At 42.0% G+C, this 22672-nt stretch overlaps 1 protein-coding gene across 2 annotated transcripts in view; it reads left to right on the forward strand.

Annotated features, from left to right (window-relative positions):
• ascc3 (activating signal cointegrator 1 complex subunit 3) overlaps window positions 1-22672 on the forward strand; it is a 619273-nt gene that overhangs the window by 575251 nt on the left and 21350 nt on the right. For both annotated transcript variants that reach the window (XM_041188004.1, XM_041188005.1), the window contains one exon: window positions 17664-17815. In XM_041188004.1, the coding sequence (XP_041043938.1) occupies window positions 17664-17815 (152 nt within the window). The remainder of the gene's footprint in view (window positions 1-17663; window positions 17816-22672) is intronic.

Here is a 22672-nt window from a genome sequence, read left to right on the forward strand (position 1 = left end):
GGGTCTTAAATGCGCGGTCTGGGAATGTGGTGGAGGCAGGTTCAATCGAAGCATTCAAAAGGGCGTTACACTGTTATTTGAAAAGGAACACTGTGCAGGGTTCCAGGCCAAAGGCAGGAGAATAGCACTAAGTGAATTGCTCATTTGGAGAGCTGGTTCAGACACAATGGGCCAAATGGCTTACTTCTGCGCTGTAACGATCCTGTGAATATCACCATGATACTTTACCCTAAAATCCTAATATGTTTCACCTTAGTTGAAAAAAATACATTTCCTTTGAGAAACCCTGTCTATTTATAGAGCTAACAAAGGGTGGAATTTTACAGCCCGATCACAGCCTGGTTTTAAACAGTTTCATAGCAGAAATTATAATGAAGGAAGCAGAGGAAAGTAGATTGAGAAATCCAAAATACTCATTTTAAAAATAAATGCAATGTTTGCAATGATATAACTTCTTAAAGCACATCACATTTAATAAAGTACTTCTGAAGTATGAATTACTTTTTAATTTTGTCCCAAAATGCTTCATAACCAATTAATTACTTTTGAAGTTCCAAAGACAACAAATGAGACAAATCACTGTGTTGGTGAAGATATTTTAGAAATGCACGTTAGCCAGGAAAACTCCTCCCTTCTTCAAAAGAGCCTTTTAAGTCTATTTGGGGACTTTGGTTAAATCTTTCATCCAAAAGAAGGCACCTTTTAACCGAGCAGGACTCTGTCAATCCTAATGTGTCACTTTAGATTATGTGCTGAATTTCTGGAATCCACAACTTTCTGATGCAGCAGCGAGAGTGCTGCCATTGAGTTAAACTTGATATTTGTTAAGTAGGGGGGAAAAACTGAGACAACGGATGCCCACAAATGTGAAATAGTTCATGGTTACTCTCTATTCATGAAAGTTGCTATGACATTTCCTGTGTATGCTGGTTGCCTGCTTTTTTCTTTTGGCGAAAAACTACAAATTTGCTTTTTTTAATGTATTGCTTCCTCCCCTGCTTGGGTCTTCCCACGCCAAGCCCAGATAGAGAGGGCAGACAGGTGACCCATTCCCAGGCTTTAGCTGATGCTACTCTTATTCAAGCCACTCGTTTCCTGAGGTGAGGCTTCAACTTGCCATGTGGAGACTGACAGGAGAGGAGTGAACCCATATCTTAACACTGCAAGATTTTGCATTCCAATACCAACTTTTTGTGCCATTTCCTTTTCTTTCTACATTCCTACCAAATCAACTTGCTAACACTGTAGTCCCACCATTTAGATTACTTTCTGAGTTTAAGCATTATTTTTTTGTCCAGGCCTTTAGCAGACTGCTTAATGAAGACATCACCATTTTGTTGAACATAATTACAGAATGCAGTCCTTGTAAATCCAGAGCTAAGAAGCATGTTTGATCATTCAATGGTTATGAAGTGCTCAAAGGATCCTTAGCATCATAATATGTTTTTCATAATTAAGAGCTGAATGCAGATCTGTTTACTGTGAGAATCAAAACTAACAGCTGTTGAGACTGAGGGAAAATGCTGCGGAATCTCTAACAGTGTCTAAAATGCTCTGTGAGCCTTGTGACAATTTAATGACAATACAATGCCTGTGAGCAATCCATCTTCAGCACATGACAAACCTTTTCCCATTTCAGTCTGGGAGGAAATGAGTAATGCGTAACCCATTTGTGTGATCAATTTGCTCAAGCAGCTACTGTGAAATGTTAATCACAACTTTAATTTGTACAGCATTAGCATTTTGATTAACTTGTAGGTTTGCTGGCATACTTAAAGTGCTTTTTAGTCATAGTTACGGCAAGGAAATGACTTTTTGATTAATTAAGTTTGTTAGACAGCAGCTGAGCTTCCTGATTGGTAACCTTTCAGGATGTAAGTTCATAAAGTAACAACAGACAATTGCACAAGTTACAACAACCAAAGGCTTTTTAATCATTTATTAATTACTACATATCCTCTGACAACACTGTTAAATGAGAGAACACTGCCCGATACACTTTTTTGTAAAAGAGCAAATGTCATTGTCAGGATCCTTTTTAAACGCCAAATAATTACCCAAAAAAATCATTAACCTGAGGAAATATGACATAGAAAAAGCTATTCAGCCCACTTAAGTTACCTGTGTATAGGACTTGCTCAGTTGTAGGCCATTCACCGACTAGTTATCTAGTGGTAACATACTCCTTGGGCATTAAACAAGACGGGAGTATGCAAACTTTTTGTCTTTGTGGAATACGTAGCATGTGCCGTAGATCAATATGGGCCAGATCTAAAATTTAAATTCATATTCCTATTCATCTGCATTTTTACCAGGCTGCAGGTATCAACAAATCTTTGTCTTGGGGCGGGATTTTCCACACCTGCCCAACACCGGGATCTTCCAGTCCCGCCGGAAGTCAATGAACTTCTGGCTGGGGCGCTGCTTCACCCACTGTGGGTACTGCCCATGACAGGACCAGAAAATCCCAGCCTTGATGTGACTATGATAAAGTGCTCCAAGCCTGCATTTTCAAACTTAGATGGCATTTGTGGCTTTGAAGGAGGAAACAGGAGAAAGAAATAAAGGTACATTGAGAAACAAAGTTGCTGCAGCATTTAATCTGTAAGCCATAGCTTGGAATATTGCAGTTTAAGCAGAGCTGATTTATGAAGTTACTCAGCCCTGCAGTACAACAAAGCGCATTCATGGTGATGCTGCTCCCTCACACACATTCAGGCTCCAAAACTCCTTCAATGCTCAATTTCTCCAATGAAGCCAACAGAGCCAATTGCTTCAAATACAGGTGGACATTCATAGTCACCACTTCAGCAGCTATTGAAATCACTAACCCTTTTTTCTTTATCTTGTATAAAAATACTTGCCTGTGGTCAAGGTCGTAACAAAAAATTTTGACTTGTTGCTGACATCCAGCAAAATTCCTAGAGCCACTTATGAGATAATCCTGAATCAAGTGTGACTGTCTTCTGTTGAAAATGAACATCTAGTATTTGTGTCACATGTTTTACATCAAAATTTAGCATTGAAAATTGCAGTGTAAATATTTATAATTGAAAAATTATATCTAGAAATGAAAACATATCCTTCTTTCTTTGTCACAGTTAGTTGATAGACCAAATAAGTCACTCAAAATGCTTGTTGGAAACTTTAAACTGCCATTTTTTTCCTCAGTAACTGTACTTTTTAATATTTAAATAAGGGTGAAAGAGAGTTGAAAAAAAAATCATAACAATTCATTACATTATTCCACTGAATTATCATCAAAGCCTTAGCCTCTCAGAAGCCTAGACTTTGTTTGGATTTTTTTTTACCTCCTCTCAGTTGGAAATACCTTTTAACCATACATATGTATTCTGAGCATGTGCAGCTTACAGAATTTCTCACCATGTAGCCTGTACATTAATGAACTTATAAGGGCACAAGGAATAGGAGCAGAAATAGACTAGAGGACACCTCAAACCTGCTCTGCCATTCAGTTAGGTCATAGATGATCTTCTGCCTCAACTAGCTGGCAACTGTTGGGAGTTCAAGAATGCCAGACACTCCCCTGCCAACCTCCAGATGCACATGCAAAAATGATTACTTTAACAAGAGCTAGGGAGCAGTGCTGGGGTGGCCAGTGGCTGTAGAGACAGACGGAGAGGAAGAGAGCGTGCAAACTCTCACATGCACCACACACCTTTCAGCAGCTTAGCTGCAGACAGGAACAGAGAGAGTTCTGTAAGGAAAATGCTGAGGCTGTGTGCCAGGAAAGTGTTATTCTCCCTGTTGAGTACAAGGTTAACCTACCTATTGCTGCTGGATTAGCAGTAGCTGCAGCCAGTGTGGCAGGGACTGGGACTCTGAAGTCGCTTTCTGCAGAGCTGGGAGAGCCTCGGTAACCAAGAGGAGGTAACTACCGAGCTGAAGTTACAGCCGGCCAGAGCCCAAGCACTGAAGCTGCCAACCAGGAGCTTCAAAGACTATTTCAGCGAGCTGAGCTGGGGAAAGCCTCTGGGGCCCAGGAAGAGATTGGACTCACAGCAGGAGCTGGAAAACTCTGAGAAGATGGTCACTCCCAAACCTTTCCAGGACAATATCACCACCAGAGACCAGTTCATTGCTGTTCAGCATTGAGCCTAACATCTCATGGAATTACATTACTATAAAAACAGGGTAAAGCTGGAGAACATCTCCACCCCTTTTGACATTGTGGATATGGTGTAGAGGCCTTTCAAAATAAAAATACCGACATAAAGGCATCCAGTACCAGACATGAAGGTGTCCAATACCCGGACAAAAGACAGATCAGCTATCCTATAGAACCAGACGAATGGCCACAGTAATCTCAGCTCCACCTTTCTACCCTATCACCCAAACCCTTGATTCCTTTGGTGCCAGGTCGTCAATCAATCTTGGTCACAAAAATACTCAATGATTGTTCAACCACAGCCCTCTGGGATGGAAAATTCCAGAGTCACAACCCTCTGTGTAGATGTTTCTCCTCATCTCAGTCCTGAATGGGCAACCCCTAAGCAAAGTCTATGACCGTGTTTTAGACTCTCCAGCCATGGGAAATAGCCTTTCAGCATTTACCCTGTCAAGTACCCTAAGAATTTTATACATTTTAATGAGCCCGCCCCTCATTTTGCTAAACTCCGGAGATCATATTCGATCTCTTTTCATAGAGCAGCCTTCTCATCCCAGGAATCAATCCAGTGAACCTTTGTTGCACCTCCTCGAAAGCAAGTATATCCTTCCTTAAGTCAGGAGACAAAAACCGTACATAATGCTCTAGGTGTGATCTCACAAAAGCCCTATAAAATTTCAACAAGATGTCCTTCCTCTTAAATTCCAAGCCCCTGCAATAAAGACTAACATACCTGTTGTCCTAATTGCTTGCTGTACCTGTAAGTTACCTTTATGATTCATCTACAAGGCCACCCAAATCTTCAGCCCTCCAAGCCCTTTCAACACGTATTGGTTGAAATATAGACTCACATGTCCCCTTCATCCTGTTGAGATCTGTGTTTCTTTGCTACTTCTAAAAGAGTGATAGAAACTGGGGATTAAGTTCTCAAAGCACCTGTGAATTGCGAGTTCTTTAGCAATTGCACGGTTAGTCGTTAATGTTAAAAGCTGACTTAAAAAAAAATAACATTTCTGAATTATTTTTGAAGCTTAAGGAAATTTTGTGTGGAGGAATAATGGAGAGGGGGACACAAACCTGGAGTGCATGATAGGAAACTGTGCACCCCCAGCCCACAATCGTAGAATAGCGCTTCACAGAATCTCGGAATTGTTATGGTGCAGAAGGAGGCCACTCGACCCATCGTGCCTGCATCGGCTCTCTGAGCATTTTAGCTTAGTGCCAATCTCCTGCCTTTTCCCTGTAACCCTGCACATTGTTTCTATTTAAATAAGCATACTGTTGCACGCCTCAATCAAACCTGCCTCCATCACACTTCCAGGCTGTGCATTCCAAACCCTAACTACTCGCAGTGTAAAAACGTTTTTCTCACCTCACATTTGTTTCTTTTGCAAAACGCTTGAAACTGTGCCCTCATGATTTTGAAAACTTCTATCAAGTCTCTTCTTAGCCTTCTCCTTTCCAAGGAAAACAATCCCAACTTCTCCGCCCTGTCCTCATAACTGAAGTGTCTCGTCCCTGGAACCAATGTCATATACCTCTTCTGCACTGTTTGCAATGCGTTCACATCCTTCCTATAGTGTGCCACCCAGAACTGTACTCAACGTCCCAGCTGAGGTCTAACCAGTGTCTATATTAAGTTCATGGGCAGGATTTCCCGGTCAGCATGCTGGGGTGGGACCCGCCGGCCGACACGTAAAATGACGCGGGATGCCATCGGACAGAACTCCTGACGTCACCCTGCGCTATTTCAATTTTCAGGTCAGCAGGGGCGCAGCCGAATCAACTGTGTGCCCGCTGACCTGTCAACAGCCAATTGAGGCCATTTAAAAAGTAATTGCAATAGTTAAAGGACCTGCCCGTCCAACCTTAAGGTTGGCTGGAGGCCAGGAGCCCTGGCAGGCTTCAGAGAAAGCATGAAACCTCGACCACAGGTGGGATGAGGTTTCATGTAGGTTTTTAAAAATGTAATAAAACTTTAACTAAAAGTGATGGACATGTCCCAGACCATGTGACAGTGTTTTTCTGTGAAAATGTGAAATTCTTATTTTTCTATTTATAACATTTTTGAATTTGGTGCCGATCTCCCTGAGGCAGCGCTTAGTCTCAGGGAGATGAGTACACTCTTTTGTGCGCATGCGCGAAAGAACGCACTCTCGGCTTAGGGAATCCCCCTCCTCCCACCCTCACAAGGAGCGCATAGCGCTTCATGGCAATGTCACGCTGTGGGGGGGGCGGGGGGTAGATGCCAGTGTTGTAACTGCACTGGAACAATTTCGTTACAGTGCGGCAAATTCTGGAGCACAAGTCTTCAGTACTATTGCCAGAATGTTGTCAGGGCCCATAGCCTTTGCAGTATGTTGCACCTTCAGCCATTTCTTGATATCACCTGGAGTGAATCGAATTGGCTGAAGACTGGCATCTGTGATGCTGGGGACCCCAAGGGGAGGCCGAGATGGATCATCCACTCAGCACTTCTGGCTGAAGATTGCAGCAAATGCTTCTGCCTTATCTTCTGCACTGATGTGCTGTGGAGCCTCCTTCTCCAGCGATTTGTTTACCACCATTCACCACTGGATATGGCAGAACTGCAGAGCTTAGATCTGACCGTTGTGAGATCGCTTAGCTCTGTCTATCACTTGCTGCTTATGCTGTTTGGCACGTAAGTAGTCCTGTTTTGTAGCTTCACCAGGTTGATACCTCATTTTTTGGTATTCCTGGCATGCCCTCCTGCACCCTTCATTGAACCAATGTTGATCCCTTGGCTTGATGATAATGCTAGAGTGGGGATATGCCAGGCCATGAGTTTACAGATTGTGTTCGAGTACAGTTCTGCTGCTGATGATGACCCGCAGTGCCTCATGGATTCCCAGTCTTGAGTTGCTAAAATTTGTTTGAAATCTATCACATTTAGCGCGCTGGTAGTGCCACACAACATGATGGAGCGTATCCTCAATGTGAAGGCGGGCTTTGCCTCCACAATGTGCAGTGGTTACTCCTATCAATACTGTTATGGACAGATGCATCAGCAGCAGGCAGGTTGGTGAGGATAAGGTCAAGTATGTTTTTCCCTCTTGTTGGTCCCCTCACCACCTGCCGCAGACCCAGTCTAGCAGCTATGTCTTTTGGGACTCGGCCAGCTCAGTCAGTAATGGTGCTACCGAGCCACTCTTGGTGATGGACATTGAAGCCCCCCCACCCAAAGTACATTCTGCACTCTTGCCACCCTCAGTGCTTCCTCCAAGTGTTGTTCGACATAGAGGAGCACTGATTCATCAGCTGAGGGGGGGCCGTATGTGGTATTCAGCAGGAGGTTTCCTTGCCCATGTTTGATCTGATGCCATGAGACTTCATGAGGTCCAGAGTCGATGTTGAGGACTCTCAATTGCATATCACTGTGCTGTCGGTGGGACATCACGGATGATGATGGCGCTGGGACATTATCTGTAAGGTAAGATTTCATGAGGATGACTATGAAGAGCTGTTGTTTGACTAGTCTGTGAGACAGCTCTGCCAATTTTGGCACTAGCCCCCAGATGTTATAAAGGAGGATTTTGCAGGATCGACAAGACTGAGTTTGCCATTGTCATTTCCGGTGCTTAGATCAATGCTGGGTGGTCCGTCCAGCTTCATTCCTTTTTTGAGATTTTGTAGTGGTTTGATACAACTGAGTGGCATTTAAGAGTCAACCACATTGCTGTGTGTCTGGAGTCACATGCAGACCAGACCAGGTAAGGACAGCAGATTTCCTTCCCTAAGGGCCATTAGTGAACCAAATGGGTTTTTACAACAATTGACAATGGTTTAATGGTCCAGATGTTTTTTATTGAATTCAAATTCCACCATCTGCCTTGGCGGGATTCAAATCTAGGTCCCCAGAACATTACTCTGGATCTCTGGTCCAGCGACAATACCACTATGCCGTCTGCTATTGAATCTCTATATGGCAGTGCATTCCAAATCCTTACTACTTACTGTGTAAAAATGTTTTCCTCATATTCTTTTGTCAATCACCTTTAATCTGTATCCTCTGGTCACTGACCCTTCTGCCAATGGAAATAACTCCCCTCACTCTATAAAAACTGTCTAGATTTTAAATACTTCTATTAAATCTCCTCTTAACCTTTACTGTTCCAAGGAGAACAGCCACAGCTTTTGTGGTCTGTCTATGTAATCACTGGAACCATTCTAGTAAATCTCTTATGTACCCTCTCCAGACCTTTACGTTCTTCCTAAAGTGTGGTACCCAGAACTGAACACAATATTACAACTAGGACCAAACTAGGGTTTCATATAGATTTACCATAATTTTTTTTATTCTCTATGCCCCTATTTATAAAGTCCACGACCAAGATTCCATACACTTTATTAAACGCTTTATTAAGCTTTCCTGCCACCCTCAAACACTTGAACGCAGACAGCACCCCGCACCCTCCCCAGCATTCCCCCCCCCCCCCCCCCCCCCCCCCGCTCCTGACCTCAATCTGTTTTGTATCTGATTTAAAATTTTACCATTTAGCTTGTAATGATTCTCCACATCTTTCCTGCCAAAATGTACCACCTCATTTCTTTTTTGCGTTGAATTTCATTTGCCATGTGTCTGGCCATTCCACCAGCTTGTCTATGTTCTCTTGAGGTCTGTTACTATCTTCCTCACTGTTTACTACACTTTGAATTTCCCTGTGATCTGCAAATTTCAAAACTGTGACATGTACCCACCCACCATACTTCGTCTGTTAATTTTAACAATCAGAAATTCCTTGGTTTAAGAGGGGAACAGAGAGAAGTATTGATGTGAAGTGTTGTGGGCAGGCGACTCCAGAATGGAAAGGGGGATGCAAATTGCAACATGAAGGAGTTCCCATTAGTTGTATCATTTTGTGATTGCCTTTAGGACCTTCCCTAGACACTCAGAAGATCCTCAGGCAGGGATGTAAAGTCATACATAAACATAGGAGTTACTGTGTATAAGAAGTTGTTTGAGTGTTCACGCAAATGCTGTAAATCCACGTGCAGGATAAGCCTAGTGAACTCAGAGCAAAGAACTGCTTCCCTTTGAAATAGTTCTGAACTATAAATAGGGCATTAAGTTACCAGTGACACAACACACAGACAATAGGCAAGGAATGACTGTGTGCTGGATGTAAGATGTCACGTCAGTATCTTTAAAGAAAAAAACAGCAAAATTTAATTGAAATGTCTCTTGCATGTGTAAACAATACCTATGTTTAAAAAGGATTTTGGTGGTTTGTTTGCCTTAAGTAAATGCAGCTCTCATGCATCTCCTTCAGGTTGTGATTACATATACAGTCTAATATAAACTTCTGTACATTGAACAAGCCCTTGTATGTCTTTTGAATGAGCTGCTGTGTATAAACATAGCCAATTTTTCTGGGTGCACTAGGCAGAGAAAAAAATGCTTCTTTCATCTAATCACTGACCCTTTACACCTATAAGCTGGGACTCGCAAATAAACAGGATGGTGCAGAATAAAAGGCTTACAAGGGACAGCTGAGTATTTCATTAAAATTTAAAATAGGTACTCTTCTAGCAGACAGGTCCTTTAACAAATGCTCCAAGATCTGATTAAATAGCTTGGGCGACTGAAATGTTAATACGCACAGCAACGAGTGGAGCTTGCAGTGTCTCAAATGTGCTCTTTGCATGCCGCTGATCTATGCATGCCAACAACCAGCTGCCATTTCAAAGAAGCACGTTAATTCCCCTATTGCCAAGTTTGTGAACTTGCCAAGGTGCAGCACAGGTTGTGTTAAAGTAATGAAGCAAGGTACTGCAGGGGAACATTCAGTATATTGCAGACTTCTATTTTGAATGGCCAGAGATATGTGTGGTTAGAAGGCTAAGGGGGTGGGGTTTGTGTGAAATTGACATTATTGAGTGAGACACCAGTAGACACAAACATATCATTTCTCTTAAGTTGTACTATCTAAGCGTTATGTAAATAATCCAAAACAAAAACAGAATTACCTGGAAAAACTCAGCAGGTCTGGCAGCATCGGCGGAGAAGAAAAGAGTTGACGTTTCGAGTCCTCATGACCCTTCAACAGAACTGGGTGAATCCAAGGAGAGGGGTCAAATATAAGTTGGTTTAAGGTGCGGGGGGTGGTGGGTTGGGTGGGGGGAGAGAAGTGGAGGGGGATGATGTGGTGGCCTGCAACTTCTGTTGAAGGGTCATGAGGACTTGAAACATCAACTCTTTTCTTCTCCGCCGATGCTGCCAGACCTGCTGAGTTTTTCCAGGTAATTCTGTTTTTGTTTTGGATTTCCAGCATCCACAGTTTTTGTTTTTATCTAAATAATCCATGTTAGTTTTGAAACAAATGTAATAAATTTATCACAAGTGCATGTGATTCCCCTCTCTCGCTATTATCATGTATTCAATTCTCCTCGCAATAAATGATAACATTCTATTAGCTTTCCTAATTGCTTGCTGTACTTGCATACTAGCCTTTTGTGATTCATGCACTAGGATACCCAGAACTCCCTGGGTTGAATTTTCCCCCCATCAGCTCTTTCGCTCAAGCGCATGAAAAAGCACACTCATCTTGGGGAGATCGGCGGTAAATATAAAAAAAATAAAAATAGAATAATAAAATTCCCCTAACATGTCTCCTCATATGACAATGTCACATGACTGGGACATGGCCATAATTTTTATAAAAACTTTATTAATTTTTTTTAAAACGTACATGAAACCTCATCCTGCCTGTGGATGAGGTTTCATATCTTTTCTAGTTCCCACCGGGGCTCTTGGCCTGCCTGCCAACCTTAAGATTGGACGGGCTGGCCCTTTAATTACTTAATTGACCCTGTCAATGGCCTCAATTGACCATTGACAGGTTGGCAGGCGCGCAGCTGATTTTGCTGCGCCCCAGCCTTCCTGAAAATTTAAATGGGGCGCGGTGACCTCGAGATTTCCCCCCAACGTCACCGCGCGTCACTTCACATGTCGGCGAGCAGGCCTCGCCTCCGACTCGCCGACTCGTAAAATCCTGCCCTCTGTACCTCAGATCTCTGCAATCTCTCACCATTTAGATAATATGCTTCTCTTTTATTCCTCCTGCCAAAATGGACAATTTCACATTTTCCCACATTACACCCCAATTGCAAAATTTTTGCCTAATCATTTAACCTATCTATATCTTATTGTAGCCTCCTTTTGCCCTCTTTACCACTTACTTTCCTACCTATCTCTGTGTCATCAACAAATTTGGCAACCATCCCTTCAATCCCTTCATCCAAGTCATTTATGTAAATTGTAAACAGTTGAGGTGCCAGCACTGATCCCTGTGACACTCATTAAATCTTGCCAACCTGAATAAGACCCATTTATGCCTATTCTCTGCTTCCTGTTAGCCAGCCAATCTTCTATCCATGCCAATATGTTACCCCCTACACCATGAGCTTTTATTTTCCGCAATATCATTTGACGTGGCACTTTATCAAATACCTTATGGAAGTCTAAGTGCCGTACATCCACTGGTTCCCCTTTATCCACAGCACGTTACTTCCTCAAAGAACTCCAATAAGTTGGTTAAACATGATTTCTTTTCACAGAATCATGGTGACTGTGCCTGATGACCTTGAACTTATCCAAGTGGCCTGCTATGGCTTCTTTAATAATAGCTTCCAACATTTTCCCTATAACAGATGTTAAGCTAACTGGTCTGTAGTTTCCCACTTTCTGTCTCCCTCCCTTTTTGGATAATGGAGTTACATTTGCTACCTTCCAATCTAATGGGACCTTCCCTGAATCGAAGGAGCTTTGGAAAATTAAAATTAAAAATGCATCAATTACCTCACTAGACTTCTTTTAAGACCCTAGGATGAAGTCCATCAGGACCCAGGTTCTTGTCAGTCCGCAGCTCCAATAGTTTACTCATTGCCTCTTCTCTGGCGACTGTAATTTTCTTGACTTCCTTCCCCAACATCCATTTCCTGGTTTATAGCTGCTGCTGGGATGTTACTGGTATCCTTTATAGTGAAAACTGATGCAAAATACCTGTTCAATTCATCTGCCATCTCCTTGTTTTCCATTATCAATTCTCCAGACTCACTTTCTATAGGACCAACGCTCACTTTGTTAACTCTCTTCTATTTTTAAGTATTTATAAAAACTCTTGCTATCTGTTTTTATATTTCTGGCTAGCTTTCCCTCATACTATAATTTTTCCCGCCTTATTAGTCTTTTAGTCATTCTTTGCTGTCCCTTATATCCTGCTCAATCTTCTGACCTGCCACCTGTCTATGCTTTTTCTTTAAGTTTGATACTATCTTTAATCTTTCAAGTTAACCACGGGTGATGTGTCCGTCCCTTGGACTTTTTCTCATTCATTGGAATGTATCTATTCTGAAATATCACCTTAAATGTTTGCCACTGCATCTCTATTGACCTATCCCTTAACTTAATTTTCCAATTCACTTTAGACAGCTCAGCTTTCATGCCCTAATGATAATAATTATTTAAGTTTAAAAACTTGTCTCAGATCCAGTCCACTCTCCCTCAAACTGAATGTAAAAGTCAATCATATTATGGGTCGCTGTACCGACGGGCACCTTCACTATGAGATCATTAATTACTCCCATCTCATTACACAGCCTCTAACCTGCTCTTGTAACCACAATATTTATATAGCTGATCCAGTTAAGTTTCTGGCCAATGGTAACCCCCAGGATGTTGATAGTGGGGGATTCAGCAATGGTAATGCCATTGAATGTCATGGGGCGATAGTTAGAATCTCTCTTGTTGGAGATGGTCATTGCCTAGCACTTCTGTGGCATGAATGTTACTTGCCTCTTATCAGCCCAAACCTGAATGTTGTCCAGGTCTTGCTGCATTTAGACATGGACTGCTTCAGTATCTGAGGAGTTGTGAATGGTGCTGAACATTGCACAATTATCAATGAACATCCCCACTTATGGAGGGAAGGTTATTGATGAAGCAGCTGAAGATGGTCGGGCTTAGGACTCTACCCTGAGGAATCCCTGCAGTGATGTCCTGGTACTGAAGTGATTGACCTCCAACAATCACAACCATCTTGCTTTGTGCTAAGTATGACTCCAACCAGTGTAGAATTTTTGCCAATTCGCATTGACTCCAGTTTTGCTATGGCTCCTTGATGCCTCACTCATTCAAATGTGGCCTTGATATCAAGGGCAGTCACTCTCGGCTCACCTCGGGAGTTCAGTTCTTGTGTCCATGTTTGAACCAAGGCTGTAATGAGGTCAGGAGCTGAGTGGCCCTGGAAGAACCCAAACTGGGCATCAGTGAGCAGGTTATTGCTAAGCAAGTGCCGCTTGATAAAATTGTTGATGACCCCTTCCATTACTTTACTGATGATCGAGAGTAGACTGATGGGACAGTAATTGGCCAGGTTTGATTTGCCCTGCTACTTACGGACAGGATGTACCTGGGCAATTTTCCATATTGTCAGTAGATGCCTGTGTTGTAGCTGTACTGGAATAACATAGCTAGGGGCGCGGCAAGTTCTGGAACACCATCTTCAGTACCTTCACCAGAATGTTGTCAGGGCCCATATTTTCCCAGTACTTCAAATAACAACAGGCGAAACTTATTATTGACCATGAAGTAGAGTTTTTTTTTAACAGTAATCAGTTTCAGAAGTTTTTACCTCAATTCCTGGCTGCTGATAATGAGTGCGATGTGTAGTATTTTCTTTAAAATTATATATTAGCATTATTCTTGCCTGCTGTGGTAATAAGTTTTATTTCAGATTTATTTCAAATATAATATGCTGGTGACAATACTAAAGGAGATTACATAATGGATTCATTATTTCTCCACTTTATTAATCTTGCGTAGTAATAAGATGCCTTTCAATACAGTGTTTTAATTACAGCTGACCATAATACAACCATTCCCAAATGTGATATATGTAGTCACATATTTATCATAGAAACTAAAACTATCAGAGTCTGTTTTCTGTACAGCCACCTCAGGACAGGGTATAAGCTCTTATGATAATTGTAAACTCAGTTTGAGGATTGGCCTTTCTTTTATGGCTGTTTTCCTGCATGAAGTATTGGATCATTGTGTGAGTCCTAACTATGATATACTATTCGTCAGCTCTACTACTAGAGCTCAGCATGTTTTCATTAAATGTCTTTTGCCCAATTTAAGTACCAGGATCAATCTTCCTTTTGATGAAACAAATGCATTTAACAGGAAACTAGGTAAGCTTGAGGAGAGAAAAGAATAGACTATTTTATTTCCAATAACCGGGCAGTGAAGGATAGAACTGGAACCTAATCTTTGCACACTTTGTAAGCTTTTACCTAAAAAGCTACACCTTGTATACATGTTTCTCCAAAACCCATCAACCACAGTTTTAGTCTGCTCCTACATATATAGAAAGAAGCTCAAGTGAATCCCAAATTAATGGCTACCATCTGAACACAATTGAACAATCAATTATTATACAATTAACATAGAAGGATATGTTGATTGCATTGGATGAGGAGTGTCAGGAAGATATAATAATTTTCATAATGTTATTGGAATTTATTGTAGAGTAATAGTGGGACCTGTGTCTATGGGTCCATGTCTGTCTGTGTGTGTTTGTGTGTGACTTAATCGAATTAAAGGCAGTTGATCTGAAAGCTTTGATGTATTAGATGATAAGCTAAGTTTGAAATGTTAAGTAGGTAGATGTAGGTGTAAAGAGAACATGTGCATTTTTAAATAAACCAGATTAATTGAATTCAAAGGAGGCGTGAAATGGTTCGCCGAGCCAGGAGAAGTCAGAAACTATGTATTTATTTTTCCGAAAGATTACTGGTAAAATTGGTACTGTGAGAGATTTTTATTATCAGAGAGGTAAAGTCCAAAGACATAGTGAAACAATGGGAATTTGCATTCAAAGGGGAAAATATGTATAAAGGAATGAAGGTTGTGTGTAAGGGCAGACATTCTAAGATCTAAAACAAGTGTGAAAAAGCCTCCAGTATCTACACTTGAAGCTGCTGTCTACAAGAACTGATGTTAAGAAAACTCACTTTGAATTCTACTGGTTCAGGGTACTATGTGTCACTTTTACTGGGTCTTTTAAAATCTATGTGCCTTACTGTTGCCTTAACAAAAGTGTAACTGGGAGTTAGATTAACTAGGGGACTTTGAAGTTATCATAGTAGTAATTTTTAGATTTATGTATGTACTTAAAATCATTTCTTCTATTAATAAAGGTTTAATTTAGTTATGTAAGAAACCTATAAGACAGGGTGGTCTTATTACTACTGAATTCAAGGTACGCATCTCGAAATTTATACAAATTGCAAAACAAGTTGTAGCAGTTGTTTCAAGTTTCTCTCTGGGATTTGAGCAGCTCAGCATTTACCATCGGCTGTGCCATAACAAGGAGGGATGGAACAATGCTTATGTGGAGCAAAAATGACAACGTGGACCAGCTGACAATTCTGTTTTTATGCTGTGGACATTGTGGCCCTGTTATTTACTGGTTGCTTACCGGAAACCCAGAGATAGGGGTAACCCAGAGATTCTGACGAATTTAATGGCAGGAGCTTGTCTTAATACTTTGTCTCTGTTTCCTGGCCGGCAGACAGCCAGATTGAGAGGCTGGCTGGCTGCCATGCGGGTAGTCCTGCAGCATCAGGCCTCCCCTGGGGAATGGAGATGAGGAAAGAAGAGATCAGAAAAGCCATGGGCAGAATGGACATCAGAAGAATTGGACAAAGATTGGAAAGTTTGGGAAGGTGAAGTCTGGGGAGATTGGAGGTTGTGAGGTAGGAGGGGATATCGGATATCGGGGCAGCCAATCATGGGAAGGGAAACAGGTTAGCTTGGGAGTCAGTGGGGGCACTCCTTTTCTTAGCTCATAAGCAGTGCTGGAGAGAGACTCATCGAATTGATTCGGCTGTCTCGCCTTTTGCAGTATTAAAATTAAAACTTCTAAAATTTGAAACACATAGCCTTATTAAAATATTTAAATAACAAACCAGCTTCCGGAGAGCAGGTTGGCCACCTACATTCCCAACCAACCCTCAATCCCACCTGCCAACCTGCTTCCAGTAGAAAGGACTACAGTCCATCTGATATCAATATTTATAGTCATAAATAGCACGATTCTGACAGGTCGCAATTTCGAAGAATTGTTTGGCACAGGAGCATTTCTGATCAGTTCTAAAGGATGTTTTACTTGTAGAAATCTGAGTGGACAAGAAAAATCTCAAGCTATTGAAAAGATTTTAGAACCCTACATCCATGTAAATTGCGTGCTTGCCGGCATTTGGTGGCATGAGCGGACAATATGGCGAGAAGGCCAAAAATCGTTTTCACAATGTTATGAAACAAGTTTGCGATTGTCCGCTCTGCCTGCCAATGGACGGCTGCATTCCCCACCGTCAAATGTTGGGAACCTCATTGTAATACATCAGCATATAATTTCAAGGCCAGCCCGCAGGACTCACCTCACCCTTCCCCACCGCCCCACGCCCCTCCCACCCGCCCCCGCCGCCAGCACTGGATCGCCCACCCACGTCGGTGGGCAGACATGCCGACATGTTTCACAACAGCATATATAAGACGTGCACTTGACAGGCTGCATTTCGCTCGGGACTTCAAGGTTTGTTTGCCTACCTTGCTTCAGTCTTGTGTTCTTATGTTCACGATCAGACATGACAAATCCTAAAATCTATCCATGCTTGTCTAATGGCATTTGGATGTAATGTATGGAATTGAAAATTTATGCTTTAGACTGAATTTTGTTAATCATTGGCAAGATATCTATGGTATATGAAATAGACCCTTATACAGAGAAGTTATCAAAATCTGTATTTTCTTACATTGCCATATTAAAATTGCAGTCTTTAAGAATTTTTTTTCTTAGTTGTGGAAAAATTTGTGTGAATATCAAATATGAAAAGTGATAGGGAATCACTTCTACATGGTAGAGATAATGGGCGGGATTTTCTGGCTCTGACACCGGTGGGCATCGTTGTGGGCAGGACGAAAAAATTTGGAGAGTTGTTAAAAGTCAATGGCTCTCCAAATTTTCCTATGCTGCCCGCGATGATGCCTGCTGGTGTCAGGCAGGGCCGGAAAATCCTGGCAAATAAGTGTGGGGTTATCTCTGAATTGTAAGTTAAGGGACTTGGAGGAAGGGTGGGTGGGGAGTGGTAATGGGGCACTTTGGAGAAGTGGAAGCACCAACAGCCATAATGGTTTGTGTTAATCATAATACACCTGAGCTAATGTCATTGGAACAATTAAGGCAACAACCAAGGGACAAATAATCAAAACACCAAAAAAATTTGAAGAATGAGCTCAAATAACATTCGCTGTACTGATACTTGCTGTTATTATTACGTTATGTGTTTCTAGCTAATAGCTCAGCTTTAATAGATATCATGGAATCAAAAGGTCACCCACTGGCTTGTTATCAATCTTTTGTCATCCTCAAATCCAGCATAATGTGCTTGATGCCATATATTTTGACTTAATTGATTTCTATCTGTCTTTTCTATCGCCTTTATTTAGGCTATGCTGGATGTGGCAGCGAACAGTGGCTGGCTCGTTACAGCACTGAACATAATCAACCTAATTCAAATGGTGATTCAAGGCAGATGGGTACACGATTCCTCTCTGCTTACCCTGCCGAACATTGAGCAACAACACCTCTATCTCTTCAGGTATTCACTACAGCTACTTGTTGTGGGTTTGTAACTCTCTTAGTATTGGGGACAAGTTTTTTCTTAAAATTGATCCTTTTATTCAGTACACAATTACATTCAGAATGTGTTATGGTCAATGGATATGCGAAGGAGCCTCTAGCTATTCCCAATTTTTTGCATGTAAGGGGAGGAGCAGTATTTAGCATTTGTCAGAAAAAAGTAAAAGTAGCAAAGTTAACATAACTATACCTTTTTATTGATTTTTTTGGATAATGAAGGCATAAGAAAATAAGTACTGTTTCCACAAACAAATGAAATGCTGGCAATTTAAAAAGGTTCTTGGAATATAATTTGTTTTGCCTGAACTCTTAAGTGAATACATTTCTAGTGATCACTAATAATGAAAACTTTTTAACAAATCCTATTAGAAATTCTCTGGGGATCAAGCTTTGAAGAGATTAACTGCGATTTGTAACAAATACTTACACCTCCCAGAACCATATGTGTATACTTGTCCTGACTATTATAAAACTGGTGCAGATTGCAGGCAAGGTAAACAGAATGTCTTTTTTGCTGTGCAAAAACTGCAGGTAGTGAGAATGTATTTAAAAAGAGATTTTAACAGTGCTATTGTCTACTACCAAGTTGACGAAGGTCACACATTATTCTTTGATTCTGCTCTTCGATAAGCTTGCTTTAATGATATTAATGATATAGTTATATAATAACTCCCATAAGTGTTACAAAGGGACATAGACAGACAGAGTGAATAAACTCCATCACCCACAGCTTTGCTCAATGTGGGGAAACTGTGAGGGCATCCACTTTGAATCTGAGAAAGACAAATCAGAATATTTTCTTAATGGTGAGAGACAAAGGAGCTGCGGAGGCACAAAAGGGTTTAGGTGTCCATGTACACAAATCACTAAAAGCTAGTACAGGTGCAAAAAGTAATTGAAAAGGCTAGTGGAATGTTGGCCTTTATCTCAAAGGGATTGAAATTCTGAATGAGGAAGTGACGCTTCAGTTGTACAGGGTGTTAGGCAGACTCCATCTGGAGTACTGCGTTCAGTCTTGGGACTCAACCCTACCTCAGCAAAAAGTATATTGGCCTTGGAAAGGGTAGAGCACGAATTCATCAGAATTATGGCAATGCTAAGAAGTTAAATTATAAGGTCAGTTTGAATAAACTTGTCTTGTTTTCTTTCAAGTTTAAAAGGTTGAAGAGCGATCTAATTGGTGCATTCAAAATGGTAGAAGGATCTCATTGAATCGTGGAAAAGGCTTGAGGAGCTGAATGGGCTGTTCCTGTTCTCCTGTCAGAGTGCAAAGTTAAATTCCCTTTAATGGACAGTAATTTTGCGTTTAAAAAACCTGCTATAATTCTCTTCAATGATGAGATACTTGTGCGACATTGCAGGTGTGGGGACCTAGTGTTCGAGGAGCCTCGGCCCCTGCAACTGTCCAACAGTTACAAGGTTCTTGCAAGCTGTGTGGAGGAGAGCGGGGACTGCAGGGAGGATGAGCTAACTGACCACGGCACCGTGGTACAGGGAGCCATTCAAGTGGGGGGAGGGAATGGGAGCATGGTAGTGGTAGGGGACAGTATAATTAGGGGGATAGATACTGTTCTCTGCAGCATGAGCATGGGTATTGAAGGCAGTGTTGCCTGCCAGGCACCAGGGTTAAGGATATATCCTCAGTGCTGGAAAGGAACTTGGAGCTGGAGAGAAGGAATCCAGTTGTTGTCATCCATGTTGGTACCAATGACATTGATAGGACTAGAAAGGAGGTTCTGCTGAAAGAATTTGAACAATTAGCTAAATTAAAAAGCAGAACCTCCAAGGTAATAATCTCAGGATTGCTACCTGAGCCACGGGCAAACTGGCATAGGGTAAATAAAGTCAAGGAGTTAAATGCGTGGCTCAGAGATTGATGTGGGAGGAATGAGTTTCAGTTCATGAGGCACTGGCACCAGTATCAGGGTAGAAGGGAGCTGTTCCAGTGGGATGGTCTTCACTTGAACCATGCTGGGAACAGTGTCTTGGCGAACCAAATAACTAAGGCTTGTAGAGAGGGCTTTAAACTAAATAGGGGGAGGGGGGAGGGTTCTGGAAAGAGGATACATAGGCTTACAAAGCAAAACAATATGGCAGCCTTGCAGGGCAGCTATTTAGATAATGATACCCAGAGTGTGACGGGAAGGAACAGAATGTACAAACATTAAAAAAAGCAGCAAATAGGGTCAAAGGGGAAAAAACTGGTAAAAAGGCAAAATTAATGTCCCTTTACTTTAATGCAAGTAGTATTCAGAACAAAATTAATGAATTAATGGCACAAATAGCGGTTGATGGGTATGATCTTATAGCCATTACGGAGATGTTACAAGGAGATCAAAGCTGGGAACTAAATATTCAGGGGTGTATGTGACTTTTCGAAAGGACAGGCAGGAAGGAAAGGGTGGTGGGGTATCTTTGTTAGTACTAGATGGAATAAGTACAATATCAAGAAATGATCTTGGATTGGAAGATGTAGAATCCATATGGGTGGAGGTAAGAAATAACAAGGGGAAGAAGACACTGGTGGGAGTAGTCCATAGGCCCCCTGACAGTAGCTATACTGTAGCACAGAGAATAAATCAGGAGATAATGAAGGCATGTAAAAAGCTGTTGTGCAGGGGCGGGCAGGAACCCGATTGCCCCCCCCCGCCCCCGATCGGATCCGCACCGCCATTTTATGTGGGCCGGCCAATTAAGACCCGCCCACTGTGACGTGCGCCCGGAAGCAAAAGAGCGCAAAAATCTCCCGGATCACCACCGAGGTGCCTCAGGGAGATTAGTTTAATTTTCAAAAATTTAAATAAAGTAAATGTTTAAAAATTGGACATGTCCCCTCATGTGGCAGTGTCACATAAGCTGGGACATGTCAATGAAAATTAATGAAATACTTCATTTAATTTATAAACCCTTCATGAAACTTCATCCCGCCCATGGATGGGGTTCCATGAAAAATGCGAAGGCCGCCTGGGCCCTTCGCCTGCCCGCCAACCTTAAGGTTGGACGGACAGATCAGTTTATGACTTTAATTGATTTTTAAATGGCTTTAATAGGCCTTTGGCAGTTCTAGATGAAAATCTAAATGACGTGGGGTGATGTTGGGAGCCCGCCCAACGTCATCACGCATCATTTTACGCCTCAGCAAGTAGGCTGAACCAAAAATTCAGGCCATAATCTAATCAAGCAGAGTCAGCATGGCTTTGTCAGAGGGAGGTCATGCCTAACAAATTTGATTGAAATTTTTGAGGAGGTGACCAGGTGTGTAGATGAGGGTAGTGTAATTGATGTAGTTTATATGGATTTCAGCAAAGCGTTTGACAAGGTCCCACATGGGAGACTTATAAATAAGGCAAATGCGCATGGGATAGAGGGTAATTTGATAAGGTGGATTCAAAATTGGCTTAGTTGTAGGAGACAGAGGGCGATGACAGAAGGATGCTTTAGTGACTGGAAGCCAGTGTCCAGTGGCGTACCACAGGGATCTGTGCTGATTCCCCTATTACTCGTCATTTATATCAACGACATAGATGTCTATGTGGGGTTAGGATTAGTAAGCTGCGGATGACACAAAGATTGGCTGGCTGATTAACAGTGAGGTTGAGTGTCTTGGGCTACAGGAAGATATAGACGGGATGGTCAAATAGGCAGATAAGTGGCAGATAGAATTTGACCCTGAAAAGTGTGAGGTAATACACTTTGGAAGGAGTAATTTGACAAGGAAATATTCAATGAAAAGCATGACACTAGGAAGTTCTGAGGAACACAGGGACCTTGCCGTGTGTGTCCATAGATCTCTGAAGGCGGAGGGGCATGTTAGTGGGTTGGTGAAAAAGGCATATGGGACACTTGCCTTTATCAATCGAGGCATGGATTACAAAAGTAGAGAGGTCATGTTGGAGTTATATAGAACCTTGGTGAGGCCACAGCTGGAGTACTGTGTGCAGTTCTGATCGCCATATTATAGGAAGGATGTGATTGCACTGGAGGTGGTGCAGAGGAGATTCACCAGGATGTTGTCTGGGATGAAACATTTAAGTTATGAAGGAAGATTGGATAGACTTGGGTTGTTTTCGTTGGAGCAGAGAAGACTGAGGGGCGACCTGATCGAGGTGTACAAGATTATGAGGGGCATGGACAGGGTGGATAGAGAGCAGCTGTTCCCCTTAGTTGAAGGGTCAGTCACGAGGGGACACAAGTTCAAGGTGAGGATGTGAGGAAAAGCTTTTTTACCCAGAGGGTGGTGACGGTTTGGAATGCATTGCCTGGGAGGATGGTGGAGGCGGGTTGCCTCACATCCTTTAAAAAGTACCTGGATGAGCACTTGGCACGTCATAACATTCAAGGCTATGGGCCAAGTGCTGGTAAATGGGATTAGGTAGGTAGGTCAGGTGTTTCTCACGTGTCGGTGCAAACTTGATGGGCCGAAGGGCCTCTTCTGCACTGTGTGACTCTGTGATTCTGATTCATGAAGGGGAAATCATGCCTAACAAATTTATTAGGATTCTTTGAGGAGGTAACAAGCAGGATGGATAAAGGGGAGCCAGTTGTTGTAATATGTTTGGATTTCCAAAAGGCGTTCAGTAAGGTACTGCAAATAAGGCTACTGGTGTTGGGGGTAGTATATTAGAAGGATGGAGGATTGCTAACTAATAGAAGACAGAGTTGGGATGATAAGGGGGGTATTTTCAGGATGGCAACCTGTAACTAGTGGAGTGCCACAGGGATCAGTGCTGGGGTCACAATTATTTATAATGTATAGTCATGACTTAGATGAGGGAAGTGAATGTACTATCGCCAAGTTTGCGGATGACACAAAAAT

Source organism: Carcharodon carcharias, chromosome 5 (assembly GCF_017639515.1).
Source record: "Carcharodon carcharias isolate sCarCar2 chromosome 5, sCarCar2.pri, whole genome shotgun sequence".
Classification (NCBI taxonomy): domain Eukaryota; kingdom Metazoa; phylum Chordata; class Chondrichthyes; order Lamniformes; family Lamnidae; genus Carcharodon; species Carcharodon carcharias.